This window comes from Rhinatrema bivittatum, chromosome 1 (assembly GCF_901001135.1).
Source record: "Rhinatrema bivittatum chromosome 1, aRhiBiv1.1, whole genome shotgun sequence".
Lineage (NCBI taxonomy): Eukaryota > Metazoa > Chordata > Amphibia > Gymnophiona > Rhinatrematidae > Rhinatrema > Rhinatrema bivittatum.
The window spans coordinates 223,146,920-223,174,324 of record NC_042615.1 but is presented as its reverse complement, the minus strand read 5'-3'; the positions used below and the strand labels follow the sequence as shown (position 1 = coordinate 223,174,324).

The following is a 27,405-nucleotide window of genomic DNA, read 5'->3' as shown; positions in this document are numbered from 1 at the left end:
ATGAGGAAAGTCTAAAGAAGGTAGGGCTGATCAGTTTGGAGAAGAGATAAGTGAGTGAGGACTTAATAGCGGTCTACCAAATCATGGAAGGACTTGAACAGGTTAATGTATATTGATTATTACTCTCTCAGATAATAGGACTAGGGGGCACTCCATGAAGTTAGCAAGTAACTTATTTAAAATAAATTGAAGAAAATTCTTTTTCACTCAGCGCATAGTTAAGCTCTGTTATTCATTGCCAGTGTAACTGGATTTAAAAAAGGTTTGGATAAGTTCCTAAAGGAAAATCAATAAACTGCTATCAATCAGTAAGAAATAGTAGCTTGAGATCTATTTAATGTTTGGGTACATGCCCGGTACTTGTGACTTGGATTGGCCACTGTTGGAAACAGGATGCTGGTGTTGATGGACCCTTGGACTGACCCAGTATGGCATATCTTACATTCACCTTGCACTTGTCCACATTAAATTTCATCTGCCATTTTGACACCCTTGTCTCACCCTCTTGAAATTTAGCATAATCCATATGTGATTTAACTACTCTGAATAATTTTGTGTCATCTGCAAATTTGATCACCTCACTCGTATCCCTTTCCAGATCATTTATAAATATATTGAAAAGCACCAGTCCAAGTACAAATCCTTAAGGCACTCCACTGTGAAAATTGACCATTTTATTTTACTCTGTTTCCTGTCTTTTAACCAATATGCAATCCACAAAGGACACTGACTCCTATCCCATTACTTTTTAGTTTTCTTAGAAGCATTTCATGAGGCACTTTGTCAAACACCTTCTGAAAATCCAAGTACACTACATCTACTGGTTCATCTTTATCCACATATTTATTAACCCTTTCAAAAACAATGTAGCAGATTTGGGAAGAAAGACTTCTCTTGGGTAAATCCATGCTAGCTCTGTTCCATTAAACCATGTCTATATGTTCTGTGATTTTTTTTTTATTTTTTAAATTTTTTTTAAGCAGTTTCCACTAATTTTCCCGGCACTCAAGTCAGGCTAACCAGTCTATACTTTTAGTCAGGGTTGAGAGTGGAGACACCAAGGAGGAATAATCATGGATAAATTGTCTATAATTGGTGAAGCCCAGGAAGTGCTGCAGCGCTTTGAGTCCCACAAGTTGGGGCCATTCCAGTATGGCCTTTAATTTATCAACCGTAGGCCATGGCGAGAAATAATATATCTCAAGAAGGGAAGTTCTTCTTGCTGGAAGGTACACTTCTCTAAGTTGGCGTAGAGGTGATGCCCACGGAGCCTCTAAAAAACCTGTTTTACAAGGTGTTGATGCTCCGATAATGATTTGGAGAAGACTAGGAAATCATCTAAGTAGGCTACTACATGAGAATAGAGAAGGTCCTTGAAGATCACATTGACCATAAATTGGAAAACTGTGGGAGAGTCGCACAACCCAAAGGGCATTACTAGATATTCATAGTGTCCATCATAGGTGTTAAAGGCGGCCTTCCTTTCTTCACCTTCCTGTATTCGGATCAGGTTTTACACCCCCTCCCTCCCCCCCCCAGGTCCAACTTGGTAATATCTGAGCGCCTCAAAGGCAGTCAAAGAGCTCTGAGATTAAGGGTAGAGGATAGCGGGGTTTCTTTTGTAATGGCGTTAAGATGGCAGTAGTCAATGCAGGGATGTAAGGATCCATCCTTCTTCCCTATGAAAAAGAATCCAGCCCCAGCAAGTGATGAAGAGGGACGAGTAAAGCCTCTATCCAAATTCTCCTTAATATATTTAGACATAGCTTCAGTTTTGGGACCAGAGAGTGGGTATATTCTGCTTCTGGGCAGAACCTTGCTGGGGAGCAAGTCTATGGAACAGTCATAAAAGCTATGTGGGGGTAGGACCTCCGCCTGCTGCTTGCTTAATACATCTGCAAAGTTAGAATATTGTGGAAGCAGACCTGGAAGCTTTAAGATATCTGTTTGGGCCAAGGATACCACAGCTTGATGTTGGTGAGACATTGCTCTTGACAACAAGGACCCCCACTTGGCTATCTAATGTGCTCTAATTGAACTGGGTTGATGAAGGGTAAACCACAGTAATCCCAAGATGATAGCATTAACTGCCTTGGGCAAGTCATAAAGATTGACTTGTTCCTTATGTAGAATCCTGGTTTGCATTAGTCAGGGGTACTGTAGCTCTGGTAATATGTCCAGGCAGAGTTTCTCCGTAAATGGAGGCAATAGAGAATGGTGTGGCCAACAGCACAGTCTGTATCTGATAGTGGTGAACTAGTGCCTCATGAATGAAGTTTCCACCTGCACAGGTATCCAGGAATGCAAGTGCATCTATCAAGAGGTCCCCTAGGGAGAACCATACTGGTACCAGCAACTGAGGAGAGGTGCAAGGATGACTTAGGGTGGCCTCTCCCACCAGACCTAGATCCTTGAGTTTCACGGCTTCTTCGGGCACTGGTTGGCAAAGTGCCTGGAAGCTGCACAATAAGAGCACAGGTTGAGACTGCTGTGCCACTGCTTCTCTTCTGCAGATATTTTAAACTGGTCAACATGCATGGCTTCTTCTAATGTCAGCCCAGGTTCAGGAGATGCACATGAGATGACAAGTCACTGGAAATTCAGGGAAAGATGGGTGGTGTGGTGAATTGAGCCCCTTTACTGGGTCCATTCCTGGTAGCTTAAGTCTAGACAGATGGCTAGGATGATTAGACCCTCTAGTGTCTCAAGCAGGTTCCTGGCAACCATCTCTTATTTTACATGCTCTGAGATCCCTTGCCTGAAAATGGCAGTCAGACTGCCACTGCCCCATTGTAGTTCTGAGGCCAGAGTGCAGAAATGAACAGAGTATCCTCCTATGGACTGAATACCTTGTCTGATCCGCAAGAGGTCAGAGGCCTTAGAGGTGAAGGAGCCAAGCTCATCAAAGACCTACCAGAATTCTTGCAGGAGGCTATTCAGATCTCATATGAAAGGGTCATCTCTTTCCCAGATAAGTGAGGCATGGGCTAGGACGGAGCCATCCAACAATGACAGAATATAAGTTACCTTGACACATTTGGTGGGGAACAAGGGTGTTTGAAGTTCAAACTACATCAGACAGATTTAAAAAGCCTCTACATTTCACTGGGTCGCAGTTATATCTTGGCGGTGGACGCAGATGCAAAGTGGGTGTAGGCTCAGACATCCATTTCATGGACGTACCAGAGCTGGAAAAATATTCAGACTGTGTCATGGGGATGAAATCAGTGTGGCGCGCCATTTTGTGTTCTGGAGAGTCTGGGGTTGAGACGCAGGACATTGTGGTTGATTAGGAACACCTCTCCCTGGGGCCAACTATTAGAAACAAACCAAGGAGCATTATTACATGCCTGTATTTTCACACCAAAGCAGTGGTGATGTAAAATGAAAGGTCCATAGGATCTATAAATTGTAAGGGAATTCCTATTGGACTCTTCAATATTTTCTCCATAATGTTGTGGTTGTGAGCCCTTGTGCTGTGGCATGGTTTATGCAGCCTTGTAGGTGAACTTACTAGGACCATGCCGACAGCGGTGGACACACTGTAAGCTGGGACTGAGCTGAACCTTCTCCTATACCAGACCTGCTCCTTTCAAGTTGAGAGCCCTTGGATTCCAGTGGCCGGCAAGACTTAGACAAGTATACCTATAGACGGTCAGAAAGAGAGAGTCCAGAGCCAGGCTTAAGTCAGGGTAAGCAGAGTTCAGGCAGCGATCAAAGAAGTGTGGGCCCATTGCAGAGGTACATAGCAGGCAGCAGGCAAGAAGATGGGACAGGGCAAGGCAGGAGGCAGAAACGAGGCAAGGCTGGAACAGGAATAATGTTTGAGTGAAGCAGGGGCAAAAACAAGGATGGAGCGAGGCAGGATCGGGAACACAGGAGAAGCAGCACACACTGCTAAGCTGCAGAAGGACCTGTTGCTGAGGTGCAGGAGGAAGCACGGCTATGGTTTAAATATTCAGCCACGAGATTATTTGCATTATAATGCCTGTATTACTTCTCTAAGATGTTCTACTTCAATCGAAACTTTTAAACCGTTATGATGGCAAAACCGAATGACAGTATATAAAACTTGATAAATAAATAACGGGCTGATACATTAAGATGTGCGGGCGAGCACCCACTCTCCTGACGCACGCCCAGGCCACTCTCCTGGGTGCGCGATTCAGTAAATAAAGATATACAAATTAGGGCCCAGGGTAAAAGGAGGCACTAGGGACACAAGCGCATCCCTAGTGCCTCCTTTTTGACAGAAGCGGCGGCTGTCAGCGGGTTTGACAGCTGACGCTCAATTTTACCAGTATCTGTTCTCGAACCCGCCGGCAAAATTGAGCGTCCGTCATCCAACCCGCGGGCAGATTTCTAATTTTTTTTTTTAATTTTTGGGGCCTCCGACTTAATAATGCTATGATATTAAGTCGGAGGGTGTACAGAAAAGCAGAAAAAACTGCTTTTCTGTACACTTTCTCTGTGCCGGCCGAAATTAACTTCCGTCTTTGGGCAGGCAATTTCTGAAAGTAAAATGTATGGCTTTGCTGAATATTTTACTTTCTGTATCGCGCGGGAATAACTAATAGGCCCATCAACATGCATTTGCAGGTTGCGGGCGCTATTAGTTTCGGGGGGGGGGGTTGTTTGGTCGCAAGTTTTCGACGCACTATTGCCCCTTACTGTATAAAGAGGTAAAAATAGCGCGTCGAAAATGCGCCGCCAAACCGGGGCTAAAGGTGTGCTCAGCCGAGCACACCATACTGAATCGGCCCGAATGTAAATAAATAAAATGTCATTAAAAGGCACCGGTCTAGGGCTTTCCTGCCATGAAGCCTACATCAACTGGCACGCGGTGTGCATGTGCGCCTAGGGGCAGCACCAGGAGAAAGGGAGGCAACAAATGATAGCATCCATGCTGTGAAGACAAATGCATGGAGTCTGGTTGGACCATCAGGATCGCCTGGTGAGTGCGGCAGGTCGTAAGGCCTTCACGCAACCGGACAAACATTACACAGAACTCTGAAGTGTTGTAAAGATTTGAAGCCAGTTACAGATGCCGTTTGGGCGAAGAATATTCATTATCCTTTTGTGATGGCTTTTACTATCAATGGTTCCACATCCAAAATATGAACATTGTTAGAAGCTAAATCTATTTTGAATAAGGATGGTGTCTCTGTTAAGCAGCAATCTGAGGAGTCCAGGCATCTTCCTCAAAGAGAAACATCCTGAGACAATGAATTGGCAAAGGTGAAAGACGAACGAGGTGGAATTTAGACAATGATGTTTTTATTTATTTTATTTAGAGTTTTTTTTATATTACACTTTTCACACTTTTTTCAGAATTTCAAAGTGGATTACATTGAGGTACTGTAATTATTTCCCTCTCCCTAGGAGGGCTTACAATCTACGTTTGTTCCAGCTAGAGAGAACCTCTTACTTGACTCAGGAACAACAAGAATACATGGAGTAGCTGGTGTTTCCCTAATGATTTTTTTCCAGGCATGTGTACCCTGGGAGACATTTAGTTTCAAGTTCCAGTAATTTACATGCGTTACCATGGGTGTCACTTTATGTAGATGGAATGTTGCACCTTGCTTTGTTTCAATATATTTATTTCCATTAATTTATAAACCACCTATTTCCAGGACCTGTTTCTAGGTGGTTTTATGCATGTGGATTGCATATAAACAAATCACATCTTAAAACACAGAATATAAACATAAAAATACAACTATGCTGCTGATTGTAACATTTAGGTATGGCGGGCCACTTGGTGATTCATTCCTCCGATGGGAAATGTGCAGGGAATGGTGCACATTAGTTCTATTGTAAAGGCAGGAGCAGGTGGAGAAAAGGAAGGGAATGAGTATGGCTGGGGAGGGAGTGGGTGCAGGGAGGTGCATCAGATGATTTAGCAGGGGATTCGCTGGGTGTTTAAGAGGGCTTCTTTGGTATTGATATTGAGATGAACTACAGATTTTTGCATTCTAAATGCATTACTCTGCATTTCTTAGCTTTAAATCTTAGCTGCCAGTCTCTAGACCATTTCTCAAGCTTTGCTAGATCCCTCCTCATGTTTTCCACAACTTCCTTGCTGTCTACTGTTACAGATGTTGGTATCATTGGCAAAAAATGGAGAAATTACTTACCTGATAATTTCATTTTCTTTAGTGTAGACAGATGGACTCAGGTCCAGTGGGTTATGTGCTCTTCTGCTAACAGATGGGAGACAATCAGATTTCAAGGCTGACATCACCCTAGATATACTCATGCAGTGACCTCAGCTCTTCAGTATTCTCTTTGAAAAGCCATTGTGGATATATACTTGCTTAAATAACTTGATTAAAACTGATTAAACTTGATTGAACTGATTTAAAAAACTGGAGACCACCAGTGCACTCAACCAATTAAAGCAGACACCAGGCAAACTGCGGGTGTTTAGAACCAGGGGGTAGACAACGGCTTATCCGTATTTGCTTAATCTCGAGGTTCGCTTTCCGAGGTCCTCCTTCTCTGGGGCAGCCGTGGGTAGGATGCTGAGTCCATCTGTCTACATTAAGGAAAACAAAATTATCAGGTAAGTAATTTCTCCATTTCTTAGCGTGTAGCCAGAGAGACTCAGGACCAGTGGGATGTACAATAGCTACTCCCGGACAAGGGGGGAGGCTGCCCGTGGTCCATTTAGTACTGCCCTTGTGAAAGCTACGTCTTCTCAGGCCTTAACATCCAGGCGGTAGAACCTAGAGAAAGTGTGTAAGGAGGACCACGTCGCCGCCCGACAAATCTCGGCGGGTGATAGCAGCTTGGTTTCTGCCCAAGATACTGCCTGGGCCCCTAGTAGAATGAGCCTTAACCTGCAGTGGTAAGGGCTTTCCTGCCCATATGTAGGCTGCCTTGATTACTTCCTTGATCCAGCGAGCTATGGTCGCCCACGAAGCTGCTTCTCCTTGATTCTTCTCGCTGTGGAGAACGAACAAGTGATCCGTTTTGCGCACCAGTTCCAGTCTTTCCAGATATCGCACCAGGAGTCTGCCGATATTTAGATGGCGAACATGGCATGAGTCTTCAGAGTCCTTATGTTCATCTGGAGATGGCAGGGAGATAGCTAGTTCAAATGAAACTCGGAAACCACTTTTGGTAGGAAGAAGGGGACGGTGCGCAGCTGTATCATTCCAGTAATGAACCTAAGGAACGGTTCCAGGCAGGATAATGCCTGTAGTTCGGAGATTCGACGAGCTGAACATATTGCCACCAGGAATACAGTCTTCAATATTATTTATTTATTTCAAGCTTTTTTGATACCGGTATTAGTGGTTACATCATACCGGTTTACATCAGAACTGCAGGTAGAAAATACATCAAACAAGTACTGGGGATGGGACTACAGAGAAGAGGAAGATAAGAAGTTGAGGCTGGCAAGTGAGAGCAGCAAACTGTATAAGATATCAGGTGAACAATGTGAAAATAACTTTATACATAGGTTCAGGTCAGGTACTGATACAGGATAGGGTCAGCAGGGCAGGGGGGACTAGTCTGGGTAAGCCTGCTTAAAGAGCCATGTCTTTAGCTTATTTTTGAATTTGGTGGTACAAGGCTCAAGTCGGAGGTATGTGGGTAGAGAGTTCCAGCGGGTAGGACCAGCAATGGAGAGGGCTCGATCCCTCGTGGAGGTGAGGTGTGCTTCTTGAGGGATGGTACATGGAGGGTTCCTTTGTAGGTTGCTCTGGTGGGGCGGTTAGAGAGTATGAGGCGGAACGGTTCATCAAGCCAGTTGGAATTGTATCTGTAGATGGATTTATGAATAATGGTAAGGGTTTTATAGAGGATGCGTGATGGGATCTGACCACATCACCCCCATCCTCAAAGTCTTTGAGGATGGGGGTGATGTGGTCAGATTTACGGGCATTTGTGATGTTCCTCGCTACCGCATTCTGGAGCATTTGAAGCGGTTTTATGTTGGAATAGGGAAGACCTAGGAGAAGGTTAGGTTAGGACTTTTCAGCTTGGAGAAGAGACAACTGAGGGGGGATATGATAGAGGTGTTTAAAATCATGAGAGGTCTAGAACGGGTAGATGTGAATCGGTTATTTACTCTTTCGGATAGTAGAAAGACTAGGGGGCACTCCATGAAGTTAGCATGGAGCACATTTAAAACTAATCGGAGAAAGTTCTTTTTTACTCAATGCACAATTAAACTCTGGAATTTGTTACCAGAGAATGTGGTTAGTGCAGTTAGTATAGCTGTGTTTAAAAAAGGATTGGATAAGTTCTTGGAGGAGAAGTCCATTACCTGCTATTAAGTTCACTTGGAGAATAGCCACTGCCATTAGCAATGGTTACATGGAATAGACTTAGTTTTTGGGTACTTGCCAGGTTCTTATGGCCTGGATTGGCCACTGTTGGAAACAGGATGCTGGGCTTGATGGACCCTTGGTCTGACCCAGTATGGCATTTTCTTATGTTCTTATGTTCTTAAGGGAATTGCAGTAGTCCATTTTAGAGGAGAGGGTGGCCTGAATGACGGTATGGAAATCATGGGTGTGCAGTAAGGGTTTTAGGGGTTTTTTTTAGAACATTGAGCTTAAAGAAACCCTCTGAGGATATTGTTGATGTTTTTCTTTAGGTTCAATTGCTGGTCGATCAGGACACAGAGGTCTCGTACAAAGGGCTGAGCGGAGATGGAACTATATGCTGGGTCATTTGCAAGGGAGGGTTTAGGGATTTGGTGTTGGGATATGAAGAGCAGTTCAGTTTTGGAGGTGTTTAGGGCAAGTTGGAGATTTGTAAGTAGGGTATTAATGGAAGCAAGACATTTCTCCCAGAGTTTTAGAGATTCGGAGATAGAGTCATGAATAGGTATGATGATGATTTGGATGTCATTTGCGTATAGGTAGAATTTGAGGCCAAGGTCAGATAGGAGTTGGCAGAGGGGTGTAAGGTAAATATTGAATAGGGTGGATGAGAGGGAGGAACCTTGTGGAACTCCGTGGGAGAGGGAGTAGTGAGTGGATTCAGCGTTGCCTATTTTGACTGAGAATTGTCAATTAGACAGGTAGGATTTAAACCACAGGAGGGCTGAACCTGAGATGCCTATGTCAGATAGGCGGACGAGGAGGTGGCTGTGGCATATCATGGCGAAAGCAGAGGACATGTCGAGAAGGGCAAGAAAGTAGCAGTGACCTTGGTCCATGCCTCTGATGAGGTGGACAGAGAGGGAGAGTAATAGGGTTTCAGTATTGAAGTGCTTGCGAAAACCAAATTGTGAAAGGTGAAGGATATTATTGTTTTCAAGGTAGTCCATGAGTTGGGAGTTGACATTTTCCATAATTTTCAAGATAAATGAGAGGTTTGAGATAGGACGGAAATTAGATGGATCATTGGGGTCTAACGATGGTTTTTTGAGCAGGGGTTTGACCACTGCATGCGTGAGCGTGTCTGGGACTATGCCAGAGGAAAGGAAGCAGTTAATGATGTCAGCTAGGGGTTTGGCGATGGTGTTGGGAATAGTTAGGAGTGTTTTAGTAGGGATGGTGTCTATGAGGTGGGAGGCAGGTTTAATATTTTTAAGAATTGATTCAATTTCCTAGGAGGAGGTGAGGTCAAGTGAGTCAAGGATGGCAGTGAGTAGGCTTGGATAAGGGGGGGGGGGAAGATGGGGTAGGGGGGAATCTAATGAGGATGTTTGCTATTCTTTTGAGGAAGTAGAGTGCTAGTTCTTCACATTTGCTACTAGCTTCAGTATCGGGGATGGAGGAAGGAGTGGACTTCGTGAGATCCGCAACGTAGGAGAACAGGGCTTTGGGGTTGTACATGTATTCATGTATTTTGGAGGCGTAAAAGTCGCGTTTGGACTTAAGTGTAGCGAGTCTGTAGCAGTGAAGAGCAGACTTGTAGAAGGAAGCATGTTGAGGTGAGGGGTCTTTACGCCATATTCTCTCATTCCGTCTGAGTTTTTTTTTCATTATTTTTAACTCAGCGGTATACCATGGTTTTAGGTTTTTTGAGGATGGGTGTCTAGTGATCAGACATAAATTATTTGCTATGTCAAGGGTGAGTTTGCTCCATGAAGCAAGAGCAGCTTCTGGATTGGTGCAGTCGAGTTTGGACAGGGAATTGGATAAGGCTGAGATTAGGTCCTCACTGGAACAGTCAAGAGGCATAGTGACAGACCGCGCACTGGTCTAAAGGAAGCCCCCCACTAGGAAGTCTAATACCAGACTGAGGTTCCATAGGGGCACCGGCAACTTTAGGGGTGGCCAGAGTTGCTTAACCCCTTTTAGGAAACGGGCCAAGTCCGGATGAGCTGATAGACTGATTCCGTTCACTTCGGCTCTGAAGCAGGAGAGGGCTGCTACTTGGACCTTGAGGGAGTGACAACCCCTTCTTCATACCGTCCTGTAGAAACGCCAGAGTAACGGGGATTTTGGCTGCCGCGGGAATATCACGCTGTCCTCGCACCACGCTTCGAATATTCTCCAGATCTGTATGTATGCCAGAGATGTTGAGAACTTGTGCGCACGGAGCAGGGTGTCAATCACGGCCTTCGAGTAACCACGCTTCTTCAGGCAAGTTCTCTCAAGGGACAGACCATAAGAGAGAATTGATATGTATCTTCGTGAAGAATCTGGCCCTGCTGGAGAAGGTCCATGTGTGGAGGTAGGCACAGAGGGCTCCCAGGAGTCTTTGCATGCTGCGCATCATGAGCGTCTTGGCCAATCTGGGGCCACTAGTAGAACTAGTCCCCTGTGGTGTTCTATCTTGCGGATGTTCTTGCCCAGTAGTGGCCATGGGGGGAAGGCATACAGTAAGTCTTCCTCTGGCGAGGTCTGGACGAGAGCGTCGATCCCTTGGGAGTGTGGCTCTAGTCTGCGGCTGAAGAACCTGGGGTCTTAGGTACTGAGAGAGGTGGCCAGTAGGTCCATGGCTGGGAGGCCTCAGCAATTTACTATCAGTTGGAAGGCTATGGTCGACAGCGTCCATTCCCCCGGGTCCAGGCTCTCTCTGCTGAGGAAGTCTGCTGAGACGTTATATTTTCCTGCAATGTAGGAGGCCAAGATCACTTGTAGGTTTATCTCCCCCCATGCGATGAGAGGGTCTATCTCCAGAGATATCTGCTGGCTCCTGGTGCCTCCATGGTGGTTGATGTAGGCAACAGTTGTAGCGTTGTCCAACATTACGCTAATCATTTTGCCTCAGAGCTTGTGGCTTAATCGCAGGCAAACTAGTCTGACTGCTCGAGCTTCCAGGCAGTTTATGTTCCATCCTGCCTCTTCCTTGCTCCATTGTTTCTGACAGTGGGCTCCCCAACCTCGTAGGCTCGCATCCGCGCAGAGCACAATCCAGTTCGGTGGGGATAGGCATACTCCTCTACTTAGGTGGTCTTCCTGTAGCCACCACTGAAGCTGAGAACGTACCTCTGCTGGTAGTTGGAGGCAAATTGAGTAATCCTGGGACAGTGGGTTCCAGTGTGACAGTAAGGAACACTGGAGTGGTCACATGTGAGCCCTTGCCCACGGAACAACCTCCAGGGTTGATGCCATGAGCCAGAGGACTTGAAGATAGTCCCATACTTTGGGGCGTGCATTGGTCATCAATCATTGTAACTGATCCATCAGCTTCCTTCTCATCGGGGGAGGGAGGAAGACTGTTCTGTTTGGTGTTGAAACTGGCCCCCAGGTACTCTAGAGACTGAGAGGGCTGCAGACTGCTCTTGACCATGGTCACCTGCCAGCTCTCTTCCGAAGACTTTGCCCTGATCAGCCAGTCGTCCAAGTAAGGGTGTTCCAAGATCCCTTCCTTCCTCAGTGTTGCCACCACGACCACATTTTTGGAAAATGTTCTGTGGGCAGTTGATAGACCAAAGGGTAGCGCTCGGAACTGGTTTTGTGACCCAGTATCGCAAAGTGTAGAAAACACTGATCTTGATGGACTGGAATGTGAAGGTAGGCTTCGGAGAGATCCAGGGAGGTTAGGAACTCTCCTGGTTGTACTGCCATTATTATGGAGCGGAGTCTCCATACAGAAGTGTATTATATTGAAAACGTTTTTGTAATTCTGTCCACCAATAAATATCATTGTTTTATGATGTTTTTGTTAAGTGAAGCGTTGTGATGTTCCTTTCGAATGACTGTATACAAAACTTTTTAAATAAATAATTATCCGCAGATGACGGTTGACGTTCTTGACATCCAAGATGGGTTGGAATGATCCTTCTTTCTTAGGAACGATAAAATAGATGGAATAGTGCCCGTATTTTGTTGGGGCATAGGAACCGGCGTTATTGTCTTCAGACTGAGTAGTCTTGTCAGAGTGGCTTCCACTGCCAGTCTCTTGGTGTGGGAGTGGCAGGGTGACATCATAAATTTGTCCTGAGGGATGCTGAGGAAATCCAGAGAGTAATCTTCTCGAATGATGTTTAGTACCCACTTGTCTGATGTGATTTCGACCCATCGTGGATAGAAGAGGGAAAGCCGACCCCCTGTTTCCTCTTCCTGTGGATGGGTCGTCCCATTCTCATTGGGGAGTACAGCCGGAGCCTGCCCCCGGGCCTGTTCCTCTCTTGGTTTTTTGGTTCCAAAAGGACTGAGACCTTCCTGAGGGATGAGGTGCCTGGAACTGCGACTTCTAGTAGGGGTGAAAGTATTGAGAGTCTCTGCCCCTAGTTCTTTTGGTGGAGGGGCGCTGGGATCTTTTACCCCTGTCCTCCAGCAGCCAAAGTACTGGAGATTCGCTCCACCTGCTGGCTAACTTCTACAATTTGCTTCCGAATAAGAGAGATCCTTTTTTTTTTTTTTTTTTTTTGCAATACAATTTTTATTGAGTGATCCTCAGACACAATATGAAACTTTGCCGATAACAGACAAGCAAACATAATACAGCAATCGATATTGATGACACAAATCACAGAACCATGAGGAAACACTTCTCAATTTTCCCCCTTCCAGATATCTATCACTGTGTCTAAGACATCTCTAGAGCCACCCTAGAGAATACTCATGTCGCCAACAAACTAGGAGAGGCTGCACTCTGATACCTCCCCCAGTCTGACATATTGAACAACTATAGCGGGCTAGCTCTGCTTAAACAAGAAGGAACAGGAGTAAGAGAGATCCTTTAAAGGGCATCCTTGTGAGATTCGCTTTAGAGGTCGCATCAGCAGACCAATTTCACAACCATAACTGTCTGCTGGCCGCCACTACAGAGGCTACTCCTCTGGCTGAAGAACGCACCAGATCTGAGCTTGCATCCGTCAGAAAGGCTGCTGCAGGTTCAATCGTTTCACCGGTATATGTTCCTGAGTTGTTTACCTCTCTAGAGAGGAGCAAACAGGAACGTGCCCACCAGTGCGCAGCAGGAAGCAATCTGTAGTGTCACTGATGTTGCGAAGGCCTGCTTAAGGATGGATTCTAATCATCTATCCTGTGTATCCTTCAATGCAGCTCCTCCCTCAATGGGAATGGTTGTTCGCTTTGAGACGGCACAGACCATGGTGTCCACTTTCAGAAAATGCAGGCGTTCCTTGGTCGCTGGTTCCAGAGGGTGCAAGGCTTCCAAGGCCCAACCTTCTTTAAAGCTGGCTTCTGGGGGCATCCCACTCCAGGTCAATCAGTTCCTGGTTGGCTTCCATCATTGGGAAATAGCATGAGGCCTTACGAAGAGACACCAAGATGGGGTTCTTCTTTGGTTCCGCCATAGGATCCGTGCCTGGAATACCCAGAGACTTCAGAGTCTGGGAAACAAGGGCTGGTAATTCATCCCTGTGGAAGAAGCAAAGCATGGCTCTGTATGGTTCCAGGCCTGGAGGGATTTCTCCTTTTTCCAAGGAGCCCCCATCATCATCTGAGATGTCTGGGTCCCTGTCAGGGAAATTCTTGGTTAGGCAAGGCATGTCTCAAGGCATCTGAGCAGGGCCGGGAGGATCTTGTGCTTCCGGCAGCGATTGAACACGGGTCGCAGCCGGGGCTGATTGCGCCTGAACGAAGGCTTGCAGCCATTGGAAAAATTCTAACCAGGAGAAGGTCCCTGGGTCCATGTTTATCCCAGGGGGATTCTGAGTAGGTACCCCATGAGGTGCCCTCTTGTGGAGAAGCCATTTCAGAGTTGCATAGATCCGGGGTGCTATCGTATGTAGTGGCTCCAGACCCATCCTCAGACAGTGAAGGGACCAGGCTTTGGTCCCTGCTGGGCTTCTTCGCAGTGATGACACAGGCAGAACTCCAGTTCAGGCTGTGCGGCTCTGATGTGGCAGGCTGTGCAAAGAGAGTGTCTTCTGGGCTTCCTGGACGCCGGTGCAATTGCCTCTATGACTAGGCGCACAGGTAATGTGCTTCAATGTGCATGTAGTTATGCATGTGAGCCCAATGCACGCGTATAGCTGTAAGCACGGCTGTGCGTGTAGTTATGCGCGCAGTTGTGTGCGCGTCTACGTTGAAGGAGCACAAGTTGGGCACATTGACCGACTGGTCTGTCCCACTCGTACCGCCGGACGAGAAGGGAAGATGGCGCCGGCGCCCCTGCACATAAGTTGGAGCCCTCTGAGGGTTCAGACCCCTGCTCCGGACCGGGGCCTAGCCCAACCAAGACTGCTCAACCTGATCCATGCTCCCTTTTACCTCGCCGGGTGAAATTAGGAATTGGGACGGCACTCCGAGCCCCGGAGACCAGAGACCTTAGTTTAAAGTTTTCCTCTTACCTGGTCTCGGCGCTTACCGATCGCGTGCCGGGACGGTCTCCAGCTGCGGGGGGAGAGGGCTTTACCTTCACTGCCGTGCTCAGATGTGCACCCGCAGCCTTTCAGCCGCTCTAGGAGCTAAGTCCACACCGGGGCTACCGGACCAAGGCTCACCTCTGAGGGATATTGAAATCATCTCAGGAATTCTCAACTGGGGGAGGGTCCCTTAGGTATCACTGCAGGAGAGTGGGGCTCCTATTCTTAAGGTAAATTTTGTCTTCTTGCTGTGATTTCCTAACACTGTGCTAGTGTGTGGGATAGTGTCCGCATCTGCTAGGAGACGGAGAGATACTGGAGAGCTGAGGTCACTGCAGGGATATATCTAGGGTGACATCAGCTTTGAAATCTGACTCAGTCTCCCATCTGCTAGCAGAAGAGCACATAATCCACTGGTCCTGAGTCCATCTGGCTACATGATAGGAAAACCAAACCTTTCCCGTTAAACCTTCCACTACCTAACTCACAGAAATGTTGAAATGAACCAGTCCTATGAGGCACAGCATTAGTAACAACACCCTCCTCAGGGCAGTGGTAATCTTCATTTACCTCTACCCTTTATTGCCTTCCACTCAGTCAGTTTGTAACTCAATCATTCACTCTAGGCACCATGCCAATTATAGTCACTTTATAAGTCTTCTTTATAGACTCGTGTCAAAGGCCTTACTCAAATTCAAGTATATTATGTCAAGTGCTCTCCCTTGATCCAACACTCTGGTCACGAAAATCAAAGAAACTAATTAGATTCATTTGACAAGATTTACTTCTAGTAAAGCCATGCTGCATTGGATCATGCAATCCATTGTATTTCAGAAACAATATTATCCTCTATTTCAGCAGCGATTCCATTAATTTGCTAACCACAGAGTTCAGACTAAATGGCATATAGTTCCCAACCTCTTCCTTGCTTACACTTTTGTCAATAAGACTACATCTATCTCTCTTCAATCCTTCGGAACTACTCCAGACTCTAAAGAAGCACTGAAAAGGCAGCGAGGTAGAGAAAACTGTTAAGAAAAAAACTAAAAAAATGTGTTTTAGAGAAGGACGAATGTCTGGACAGCTATAGCTATATGGATAAAAAGAGACGGGTGGCTCATGAGGGAATTTCTGCATTTGCTCAGTAAAGCAAAGCTCTATTGAGCTCTGACAGAAATGGTTCGTTTGGCACCAGACGTCATACAAGTATCATGGCTAATTCAGCACTACTTGTCAATGGAGAATTCTCACAACACAGAAATAAAGCTCAAACAGACATGCACAAGAGGTGTACCAGAGGCCATATTAATTGAGAAGGCTTAGAAATTAGTTTTGCCATTTTGAACTAGTTTTGAGAAACATTTTGAATGAAAGAATGGTCTATGTTTTTAGGCAGAAGGCTAGATGAACACTATGCCTTGCTCAAATTTGGTCAAAACTCAGTGAGAAAGTGGTGCTTCCATTTTTTTTGTTCAAAAATATATTTTTCTACCCTTTAATTCCATCTTCCCCTCTTCCCTCCAGAATGGGAGGGAAGCTTGGTGGACCTTTGTTGATTCAAAGAGTACCACTTCATATGTGTACCTTAAGTGCCATTCTGGTTTGCAAGGAACTCAACAGAAGCAACAGACATCTTTCCTGCTTCCCTGGACTTGACTGCACCATGTCTATGATGCACCCAGGCCTGACCAGTCCCAATGGAGAAGGGGCATTGAAACTGGAATCCCCCATACATGGCACTATGAACAAAGCCACACAGCCAATCCCCGAATGTTTTAATACAAATAAAGCACACCTGATTGTTTGCTTACCTGCAAACGTATATGGGAGCTCAGCTTCGGCTTTTTTTTCTTCTCTGCTTTGTGATTTCTTTTTTTTTTGCTTTGGGTGTGTTTGTCTCCTGATTTTCTGCTATACCATCCTCCTCCTCCTGGCTGCCCAAGTCAGATTCAAGGTCAGAGAGGGTTTCAAGAACATCACTTGTCTCATCTTCGTCATTTTCACCACTGGCTTCATCTCGTTCCTCTTCCATCACACCTTCACCTTCATTCTCACTCTCCCCTTCCTCATCACCTACATTGAGTAATTTCCCATCCTGTCAACAGTTAAAAAGCTGTAAGATGACCAACACAAGCAAAACTGAAAAAAAAAGTATCACTGAATGTATAAACATGCATAAAGGACTCTCTCCCTAATGTTCAAATTTAGTACCTTTATTGAAAACCTACAGAGTCATAAACCATATATGTGAAAAATTCTTAAAAATGATTAACAATGCAAGTATAGTACCACTGAAAGTGTTAAAAGAATACAATATTCTAACATACAAACATGATGGCACGAAAAAGACCATATGACCCATCCAGTCTGCCCATTCTCATTTCCTTAGAGATCTCCTGTATTTATCCCATGCTTTCTTGAATACAGATACTGTTTTTGTCTCCACCAGCTCCACTAGGAAGCTGTTTCATGCATCCACCACCCTCCCTGTAAAGAAATATTTCCTAAGATTACGTCTGAGTGCACTCTCTTTCAACCTCATCTCATGACCCTTATTCTAATAGAACATGGCTGAGGAAGAGACCTGATAAAAACGCCAGGGAAAATGGGCTGGGTCTATGCAACAGGAGGAGAACTCATGGATGCAAGTTCAGATTCACTGCACCAATGTGTAACCTTAAAAGGTGTTAATACAAATCAAAGTTAATACCACACTATAAGTACAATACATATATAAAAATAAACCAAACACTTATAGAGAAACAAGCTGATGCATGTGTTCAGAACTGAGGTTTCTGTGAAGAAATTTTCAACAAGAGGGCTCAGGGAGTCGGGGTGGGAGGATTTTTGGTGGCAGTGACAGATTTTTTTAAAATGAAAATCAACTTAATTTTTCTGTGTCTTTCTTTGATTTAAAATGAGACAGGTAGTTTCATTAAAATTGTTTCATTTCCAATGAATACATGTCCCTAATACAGATATTTATTATTGCTATTTGTTTTTTTTTAAACATGCCCATAAAAGTTTTCAAGATTGCCAGAGATTATTTTACCACTCCTGATGCATAGCCGTTTGAGCCATGCCAGCTTTTACATGAAATTGCTTAATCTAGATAAACTGATTGTTGATAATGTATATTTTTATACGTTTTAGGATGCATGCAATCTTGTAATTGTGTTGAACACTATAGAAATAGCAGAATATAAACTGGTATAAATAAAATGCATTAAGTGGTTATTTGTTATATTTGTAAGTATGGTAAATCCAGATTAAAGGTCAAAGGTAAACAAGTTGCCTAGTAGCTGTAGAAAATAGGGATGTGAATCGTTTTTTGATGATTTAAAACAATCGTCAGATATATTTTAAATCATCAAAAATCGTTAGAGCTGCGATACAACAACAATTCCCCCGATTTATCGTCAAAAAATCATAAATCAGGGGAGGGTGGGAAAACTGGCACACCAAAACAACCCTAAAACCCACCCCGAACCTTTAAAACAAATCCCCCACCCTCCCGAACCCCCCCAAAATGTTTTAAATTACCTGGGGTCCAGTGGGGGGGGGGGGGTCCCGGCGCGATCTCCCGCTCTCGGGCCACGGCTGTGTTAATAGAAATGGCGCCGGTGACCCTTTGCCCTTACCATATGACAGGGCAAATGTAGCGCTGGTGCCATTTTAGTTCCTGTCACCCGACGTCACGAGTGCAGGAGATCGCTCCCGGACCCCCGCTGGACCCCCAGGGACTTTTGGCCAGCTTGGGGGGGGGCCTCCTGACCCCCACAAGACTTGCCAAAAGTCCAGCGGGGGTCCGGGAGCGACCTCCTGCACTCGCGCCGTATTGCCAATATTCAAAATGGCACCGGCGCTACCTTTGCCCTCACTATGTCATACGGGCCGACAAAGCTAGATAAACACAGCTATGACAGTTTACATTCATCTATAGCCAATTCAAAGGCCCTTGATTCTGTCTCATATGCTGAGCATATACAATGCTTTTGGCACACCCCGCTTTGAGTCATTAGTTAAAATTAACAATGACCTTCCCAAGATAAATGGTAGGTGAATTCCTGTGACCTTTCCAGATGGCATACACATACTTAACTGTGTATGTTGGATATGATGCCATGTGAGACAAACAACATTCTCCCAAAATAGTCTGTCTGACAGTCAAGTCCTGGGGGCAGAGAGGCATATATCTTGGACATCTTAGCATATTTTAAGCATACTAGAAAACCAAACACTGTTGAATCGCTTTGCCACCTGGACAAAATGTTCAATGTCTGCCCTTCCTGCCAACTGGGAGCACAGAGTGTGGGGCCTCTTGCCCAATTTCTGGTAAAGAGAGTGGATGGACACTGCCAGCAACTCTTTTAAGGCATCCAGGTACTTGGAGGATGTACAGAGATGCCTTAGGCTTTCCCCTGATCTGCAACTCAATTGGAATGGCCTTGGTCAACTCTTGAGGCTTTGGAGTCCATCATCACCTAGAGTTTGAAGAGGTTTCACTCTGAAGTCATTCAGCTACAACTCTATGCACTTGGCACAAACAAATCCTCAATATGTAAAGCTTGATATCAGCATAGATACTCAGTGCCATATAGGAGGAAGCAATTTGCAGGTGCTCCAAGTGGAGTTTAGCCGGCTGATGCTGGCCCTTCAGCACTCTGTGTGCCAAGCAGCTGCCTCTGCTATCTGCCTCCAAAGTTCTGTTCGCAAAGACGCTGTGTTGAAAAAGTTATTTAAATATTTCTCTTTTGCCTATATCGGAGCATACCAACCTAGGCAAATTACATCTCATAATAGTTTACAAAGCTAATATAAATTTTAATAAATTGAAATGTTTAACAGATATACATTACTAAGTTTCAAAGTGGCTCAAATGATATAACACACAATTGCAATCAATGACAAACATACAGCAAAAAAAAAAGAAAAAAGAAAAGAGTTCCTTACCTGCAAAGGTGTTCTCCTAGGACAGCAGGATGGGTGATATCAGGTGGAGCCTGGCAGGAAAAACTTTTGTCAAAGTTTCTAGAACTTTGACTTGCACCCTGCGCATGCCCAGCATACTACTATCCGCGTGTCCACGCGGGGTCCCTCTTCAGTCTTGTAACATAGAACTCGCGAGTGAAAAAATAAAATAAAACGCAGGAGAACCCAATTCCATGGGGTGTTGGGCACATTTCCTGAGGCCTAACTTCCTGCTGTCCTAAAATACCTGTTACAGATTAGCAACTATGCTTTCTCCTCGGACAAGCAGGATGGTAGTCCTCACAGATGGATGAATACTAAGCTACAGGCTGCTCCTGGTAAGACTTATGACTAACAGGCACCAAACCAAGTGTCAACGGGACAAACATAACTGCGGTGCTGTTGATAATACAGGGAGACAACATGAACACAACAAAGGGCCTTAGGCAGGGAGAGTTGGATTTTTAAGCCTGGAAAAAGTTACGAAGGACAGATTGGCCAAAGTTATTATGAGTGAGCAGCAAACGTGTAGGCAACTCTACATTATGGCTCTGCAGATTTTGGCAACGGAGACTGCTCATAAGTGGGCCACAGATGCTGCCATGGCTCTCACCGACTGAGCCTTAACGCGGCCTCCAAGCTGAAGGTCCGCTTGCACATAGCAGAAAGAGATGCAATCTGCCAGCCAGTTGGACAAAGTTTGTTTGCCCGCAATACCCATTCTGTTCTTGTCAAAGGATATGAAGAGTTGCATGGGCTGCCTGTGGCCTGCAGGGCGTTCGAGATAAAAGGCCAAAGCCCTATTGGAGTCCAAATTTGTAGAGCCCATTCGCCTAGGCCTCGGGAAAAAGGTGGGCAGAATAATAGACTGATTAAGATGAAAATCAGTCACCACCTTAGGCAGGAACTTAGGGTGTGTACACAGGACCACCCTATCATGAATGAAATTTGTGTAGGGTGGATACGTCACCAACGCCTGAAGCTCGCTAACTCTGAGCCAAAATGACCGCTACGAGGAAGAGAACCTTCCAGGTTAGATACTTCAGCTTGCAGTAGTGCAAAGGCTCAAACGGGTCATGCATGAGCTGCGCCAACACCACATTGAGGTCCTAGGACACACAGGACGATGCATGGGAGGTTTCATCTGAAGCAATCACCAAATAATTCACCCTACTAGGGGCTGCAAAGAAATGTGCGCACCACAAATTCCTTGATGGTAAGCGCTGATGGCACTCAGCTGGACCCTGAACAAGTTGGTCTTTAGGCCCGCCTCTGAGAGGTGCCACAGGTGGTCCAGAACTGCAGCGTGGGGCAGGCGAATGGATCCAAGCCAAGACCTCCACACCAGATGGAGAACCTCCTCCACTTGAGCCTGCAAGACTTCCTGGTGGGAGACTTTCTTGAAGCTACCAGTACCTGGAACACTTCGTCAGAGAGGTAGAGGGGCTGCAGGACTAGCCTCTCAACATCCAGGCTGTCAGAGCTAAGGACCTGAGATTTGGATATCGCAGCTTGCTGTGATCCGATGGGCTCTCTGACCAACAGGTCCTGCAGGACTGGAAACCAAAGCTGTCTCTGTCAACACGGGGCCACCAGGATCATGGTCCCCTTGTCCTGCTGGAGCTTTACGAGGATATGCATACAGAAGACCCTTGCTCTAGTGGCAGGCCAAGGCATCAGACGCTGGCATTCCGTCACTCCTGTGCAGGGAGCAGAAGTATCTGACTTTGCTTTTGTAAGGGGAGGCAAAGAGATCCACGTCCGTGGTTCCCCACAGGCAGAAGATCTGGCCCACTACTGAGGGTCCAAGTGACCACTCATGTGGTCTTAATGCCCGACTCAGGCAGTTCGCCACCACATTTTCTGTCCCTGCCAGGTAAATCGCTCGCAAGATCATGCCCTGGGATATGGCCCAGGACCATATCTGCACTGTCTCCTGACAAAGGAGGAAGGAGCCCATGCCTCCCTGTTTGTTGATGTATCATATCGCAACCTGATTGTCCATTTGGATTAGGACAGCTTTGTGGGACAAACGAGCCCAAAACACCCAGAGCGTGTAGCGGATTGCTTGGAGCTCCAGGAAATTGATCTGGCGGTGAGCTTCCTGTTGCGTCCATCGACCCTGTGTGCGGAGGCTGTCCACATGTGCCCCCTAACCCAGGGTGGATGCATCAGTGGTGAGCACAATCTGGTGTGGAGGAGCTTGAAACCGAAGTCCCCCCTCCAGATTGGAGGGATTTTCCCACCAGGACAGGGAGGCCTGAAGAGGCTGCGTGATGCAGACATGTGCATTGAGGTCCTTGGTTGCCTACAAGCACCGTGAACAGAGGGTCCATTGAGCAATGAGCATACACAAGTGGGCAAATGGGGTAATGTGAACAGAAGCAGCCATGTGACCCAGAAGATGGAGCAACAAGCGAGTGGAAACCTGACTGCGGAGGACCAAACCCACCATTGATGCCACGGCATGCGCTCGGTTGTGGGGCAGAAACACCTTGGCCTGAATAGTGTCCAGTCTGGCTCCAATAAAGCCCAGACGTGGGGACGGGCTGAGATGGGACTTGGGGTAGTTGATGACAAATCTCAGAGACTGCAGCACACGGGCCATTATGGTCAGGGAGCGGAGTGCCCCCTGCTGGGTGTTGCTTCTGATTAACCAATTGTCCAGATAGAGAAACATGTGCACTCCCTGCCAGCGCAGATGTGCCCCCACAATTGTCAGGTATTTGGTGAAGACCTGTGGGGTCGAAGCGAGGCCGAAGGGCAACATACGGTATTGGAAATGCTCCCTGCCCACTAGAAAGCGGAGATACTTCCTGTGGCTGGGGAAGATCTCGATGTGGGTGTAGGCATCCTTTAGGTCGAAAGCAGAGCCAGTCTCCTTTTTACAAGAGAGGGATTAGGGTGCCCAAAGAGATCATATTGAACTTTTCTCTTTGCAGAAATTTGTTCAAGACCCTCAGGTCGAGAACAAGGCAGAAGCCCCCTGTTTTCTTTGGTATCAGGAAGTACTGAGAGTAGAACCCCTGGCCCCACTGGTGAAGGGGGACGGTTTTGATCGCCCTGGCCATTAGTAGGGCGGACAGCTCTGTCATAAGCACTTTCTGATGAGAGGACAGACCCCACGATGAACACGGGAGAGTGTCCGTGGGGACATCCCTGAAGTTCAGGTGGTACCCTTGGCAAATGATGGCGAGAACCCACTGGTCTGACATAATGCTGGGCCAGAGGTCCACAAATAGATGTAGCCGGCCTCCGGGAAGTCAGGGGGTTGAGGGTACAGCAATTTGGGCACATGCTCCCTCGCCCATAGACAAAACCCTGTAGTGGGGCTTTGCTAGTGGGCAGGTTGAGGCCTGGGGGTCCGCAGTTGACATGAGCGACCCTGAGAGCAAGCACGTAACGTGCGTGCCCAAGAGGCAGGAGGGTAGTACTTTCTCTGTGGTAAAAGGACTTCCTGAAGCCCTGTGGCGAAGATTTCCTGATCGAGGATAGCGGATCTGAGGTACTCGCAGAGAGGTGTTGCAGGGTCTCGTGGTGGTCTTTTAACTGGGCCACCGTGTCCCTAAATTTATCTCCGAAGAGATTCTCCCCTATGCAGGGTAAATCTTCCAGTTTCTCCTGGATCTCTGGTCTAAATTCCGAGGCACGAAGCCAGGCCATTCTGTAGGCATCAATGTCTGCTGCAGCGACATGCACCTCCATTTCAAGAACATTGTAGGTGGACCACACCTTGTGTTTTCCCACCTCTAGGCCTTGCTACACTACCGCCATGAAAGCATCCTGCTGTTCCTGGGGCAGGCGCTCCGACAATTCCTGGACCTGTTTCCACGGGTTCTAGTGGTAGTAGGTCATATACAGTTGGTAGGACGCAATACAAGCGATGAGCATAGCACCCTGAAAGACCTTCCTACCTAGGGCATCAAAGGCCCTGTGTTCCCGACCTGGTGGGGTAGAAGTGTGGGTGCGAGCGCTTGGCCTTCTTGAGGGCAGAGTCCACCACTACAACTGGTGCAGGAGGTGGCGCCTCCCAAAAGCCCAAGGCTTGCTGCACCAGGTAAATGGCGTCCGCCTTCTGATTGACCAGAGGAACAGACACAGGGTGCTCCCAGATACTAAGGAGAAGTTCCTTGAAGATCTCATGGACTGGGACAGCCACTATCTCCTTTGGGGCATCAACAAACAGGAGCGCCTCCAGCATTTTGTGTTAAACATAATCTTCAGTGAGGAGCTGGAATGGAATAGACTCTGCCATAGCTCACAAAGGAAAGATTCTCCGGGGAGACTGACGCCTCTCCTCTGGTGGGGACTGCTCAGAAAGAAGGTAGTCTGAGTGCTCCGAGGAAAACTCGGATGTGTCATCTTCCCAGGGATCATACGGGGGCTCCTCCTTGCTAAGGTCCGTCAGGGACTGGCATGGAGAGTCCCTGCCCAAGCCTCTCTGTTTTGGCACAGACGGCCCCGAGGGCATTAATGGCACCAAGATCCCTGATGGTCCGGGATCGGGGAGGCACGGCTGCAGCACTAAGGGCCTCGTCGGCCGCACGGATTCTTCCTCCTCGGAGGTCATGAAAATGGAAATCACTCCAAAGGAAGGGCGTTGGTGGCCGCTGGGGAACCAATGGTCCCCCAGGCACTGGCTGTATCAGAAGTACATCCAGAAACAACAGCTAGCTAACGCTCCCTCTGTAGCACATACTTTAAAAGTTTGGGATCGTTGGAAATCACATCTGGTGGGTAAAAACGTATTATTTAATTACGCCAATATTCTTTAACCCTCAGTTTCCCCCAGGGATGTCTAGAACTAGAGCAATCCGATGGGAGGATCATAATTGTTTCCAACTAGGGCATTTTTGGCATAGGGGCAAGGTGCGTGAATTTTCAGACCTGCAGCAGAAACACAATTTACTTCCTTCTGATTATTTCTTTTATCGTCAGGTACGATCTTATATTTCCCAAATACGGATTAAGGAAGACTTGGGCAAGGGTAGATCTTTATTTGAGGGGTTTTGCGAGCATTCAGATAGAATTAAAAGGCATATTTCTCGTATTTATACCCTCCTAAATGGTCCTATACAGATCGCACCAGTACATATCCAGGCTTGGGAGGCTGATCTGGGGGCAAATCTGACTGGTGCACAACTGTCACAATGCATCTTATCCATTAGACATAGCTCCATATCGGCATCCTTGATAGAACATGGATATAAAATGCTCTACAGGTGGTATTTTACCCCAGTTAAGCTGCATAGGACGTATAGCGGTATATCAGCACAATGCTGGCGAGCATGTGGTAACTTGGGAACTTACATCAATATGTGGTGGGAATGCCCTAGATTGGCTTCTTACTGGTCAGTCATACAGCTGATTTCAGAGGTGGCAGATGTACATGTGGGTAGAGACCCCGCCTTTTTCCTGCTTAATATTTCTTTATCGCCAGTAAAGTACCCACATCTTCATATTATTCGTCAAATAATACTGGCTGCTAGAATGGAAATTGCGTTTCTTTGGAAACAGGTAGAGCCACCACACATACAGCAGATACACCAGAGATTGTCTAAGATTTGCTATTTGAATAAACTCACCGTCATTAGACATCAACAGGTGAAGAAATTTATGGACCACTGGGAACCATGGGAAGCTTGGCAAACAGCATCTCACTCACACATTAGCATTAGGTTAGGGGAGGGAGGGAGGGAGGGAAGGGGGGTTGGGGTCCACGGAAATAATGGCAACCTTGAGTTCAGCAAAATTGCTTACCTTGTAATAGGTGTTATCCCAGGACAGCAGGATGTAGTCCTCACATATGGGTGACGTCACTGAACGGAGCCCAGGCGGGAAAGCTTTCTGTCAAAGTTTCTAGAAACTTTTGACTGGCCGTGAGAGGCCACTGAGCATGCCCAGCATGCTATGATATTCTCTGCCACAGGTGTCTCTCTTCAGTCTGGTATATAGCATAAAGCATTAGCAAAAATAAAATAATAAAGGTCTGAGGCCCAACTCCGCGGGGTGGCGGGTGGGTTCTGTGAGGACTACATCCTGCTGTCCTGGGATAACACCTATTACAAGGTAAGCAATTTTGCTTTATCCCAGGACAAGCAGGATGCTAGTCCTCACATATGGGTGAATAGCGAGCTAGAGGCTGAGTCATGTTATATTGAGGCAACAGTGAAGTACTGTTGTTGAATGAGTCAGCAGAAGATCACAGAACATTGGATGCAGAAGGAGTTGGGATTAAACTGGAAACAAGTTCTTTAAGACAGATTGTCCATAGGCTGAATCTTGTCTTCCTTCTTTGTCCAAGCAGTAGTGAGCTCAAAAGTGTGAAGAGAACTCCATGTTGCTGCTTTGCATATGTCGAAGATTGGCACTGAACGAAAATGTGCTACTGATGTTGACATTGCTCTTACTGAATGAGCCTTTACTCGCCCTTGAAAATGAAGGCCTGCTTGTTCATAGCAGAACTCTATGCAATTTGCTATCCAATTGGATAGGGTATGTTTACCCACTGCTTTACCCGGTTTGTTTGGATCATAAGAAACAAAAAGCTGAGTGGATTTCCTATGGACTGAAGTACGGTTTAAGTAGAAAGTGAGTGTACGCTTACAGTCCAGGGTGTGTAAGGCTGTTTCCCCTGGATGGGCATGAGGCCTTGGAAAGAATGTGGGTAAATTTATGGATTGGTTCAAGTGGAATTCCGTAACCACCTTGGGAAGGAATTTTGGATGGGTACGGAGAACCACTCTGTCATGTAGGAACTTTGTATAAGGTTCGTATGTAACAAGTGCTTGTAACTCACTAACTCTTCTAGCTGAAGTAATGGCTATGAGGAAGATAGTCTTCCATGTGAGAAATTTAAGATTACAAGAGTCGATGGGTTCAAAAGGAGAGCGCATGAGTCTTGTTAGTACCAAATTCAGGTCCCAGCTTGGGACGGGTTTTCGAATTGGTGGTTTAAGGTGAGTTAGACCTCTCATAAATCTACTTACGAGAGGATGTGTGGATATAGGTGCATCTCCTATCTTGTCATGGTAAGCAGAGATTGCACTTAAATGTACTCTTATAGATGAAGTCTGGAGACCAGAGTCTGAAAGATGGTATAAATAGTCCAGTAGAGAAGTTGTGGGGCAAGTGAAAGGATTTATATCTTTTGCTGAGCACCACAAAGTGAATCTCTTCCATTTAGAAGAATAGATTTTTCGTGTGGAAGGTTTACGTGAAGCTTTAAGCACTTGAGATATATGGGATGAAAGATTGAGTGGTTGTAAGATCAAGCTTTCAACATCCATGCTGTCAGGGATAGGGACTGAAGGTTGGGATGGCGCAACCGGCCCTGATCCTGAGTTATGAGAGTGGGAGCTACTCCCAGACGAATTGGATCCCTGACAGAGGTCTAGCAGTGTTGGAAACCATACTTGTCGAGGCCAATGTGGGGCTATGAGTATCATGGTCCCTTTGTCTTGTTGTAGCTTCACTAGAGTTTTTGGTTATGAGCGGTATTGGAGGATACGCGTATAGTAGGCCTGAGTTCCAAGGGCGAGCAAAGGCGTCCTTGGCTGGCTGATTGTTCTGTTTGTGTAGAGAACAGAACTTGTCCACTTTGTGATTCAGATGTGACGCAAAGAGGTCTATTGTTGGTTGACCCCAACGTTGAAATATCCTGGTTGCTACTGCAGAATCCAGGGACCATTCGTGTGGTTGGAATTGACGACTGAGTCGATCCGCCACTATATTGT

The 27,405-nt window shown here is 46.3% G+C and overlaps 1 protein-coding gene across 1 annotated transcript in view; it reads right to left on the bottom strand.

Annotated features, from left to right (window-relative positions):
- The window catches only part of NOP14 (NOP14 nucleolar protein), a 289,956-nt gene that overhangs the window by 117,886 nt on the left and 144,665 nt on the right, over positions 1–27,405 (bottom strand). Inside the window, 2 exon segments of the mRNA XM_029592043.1 lie at positions 16,510–16,597; positions 16,599–16,793. Of these exon segments, the coding sequence (XP_029447903.1) occupies positions 16,510–16,597; positions 16,599–16,793 (283 nt within the window).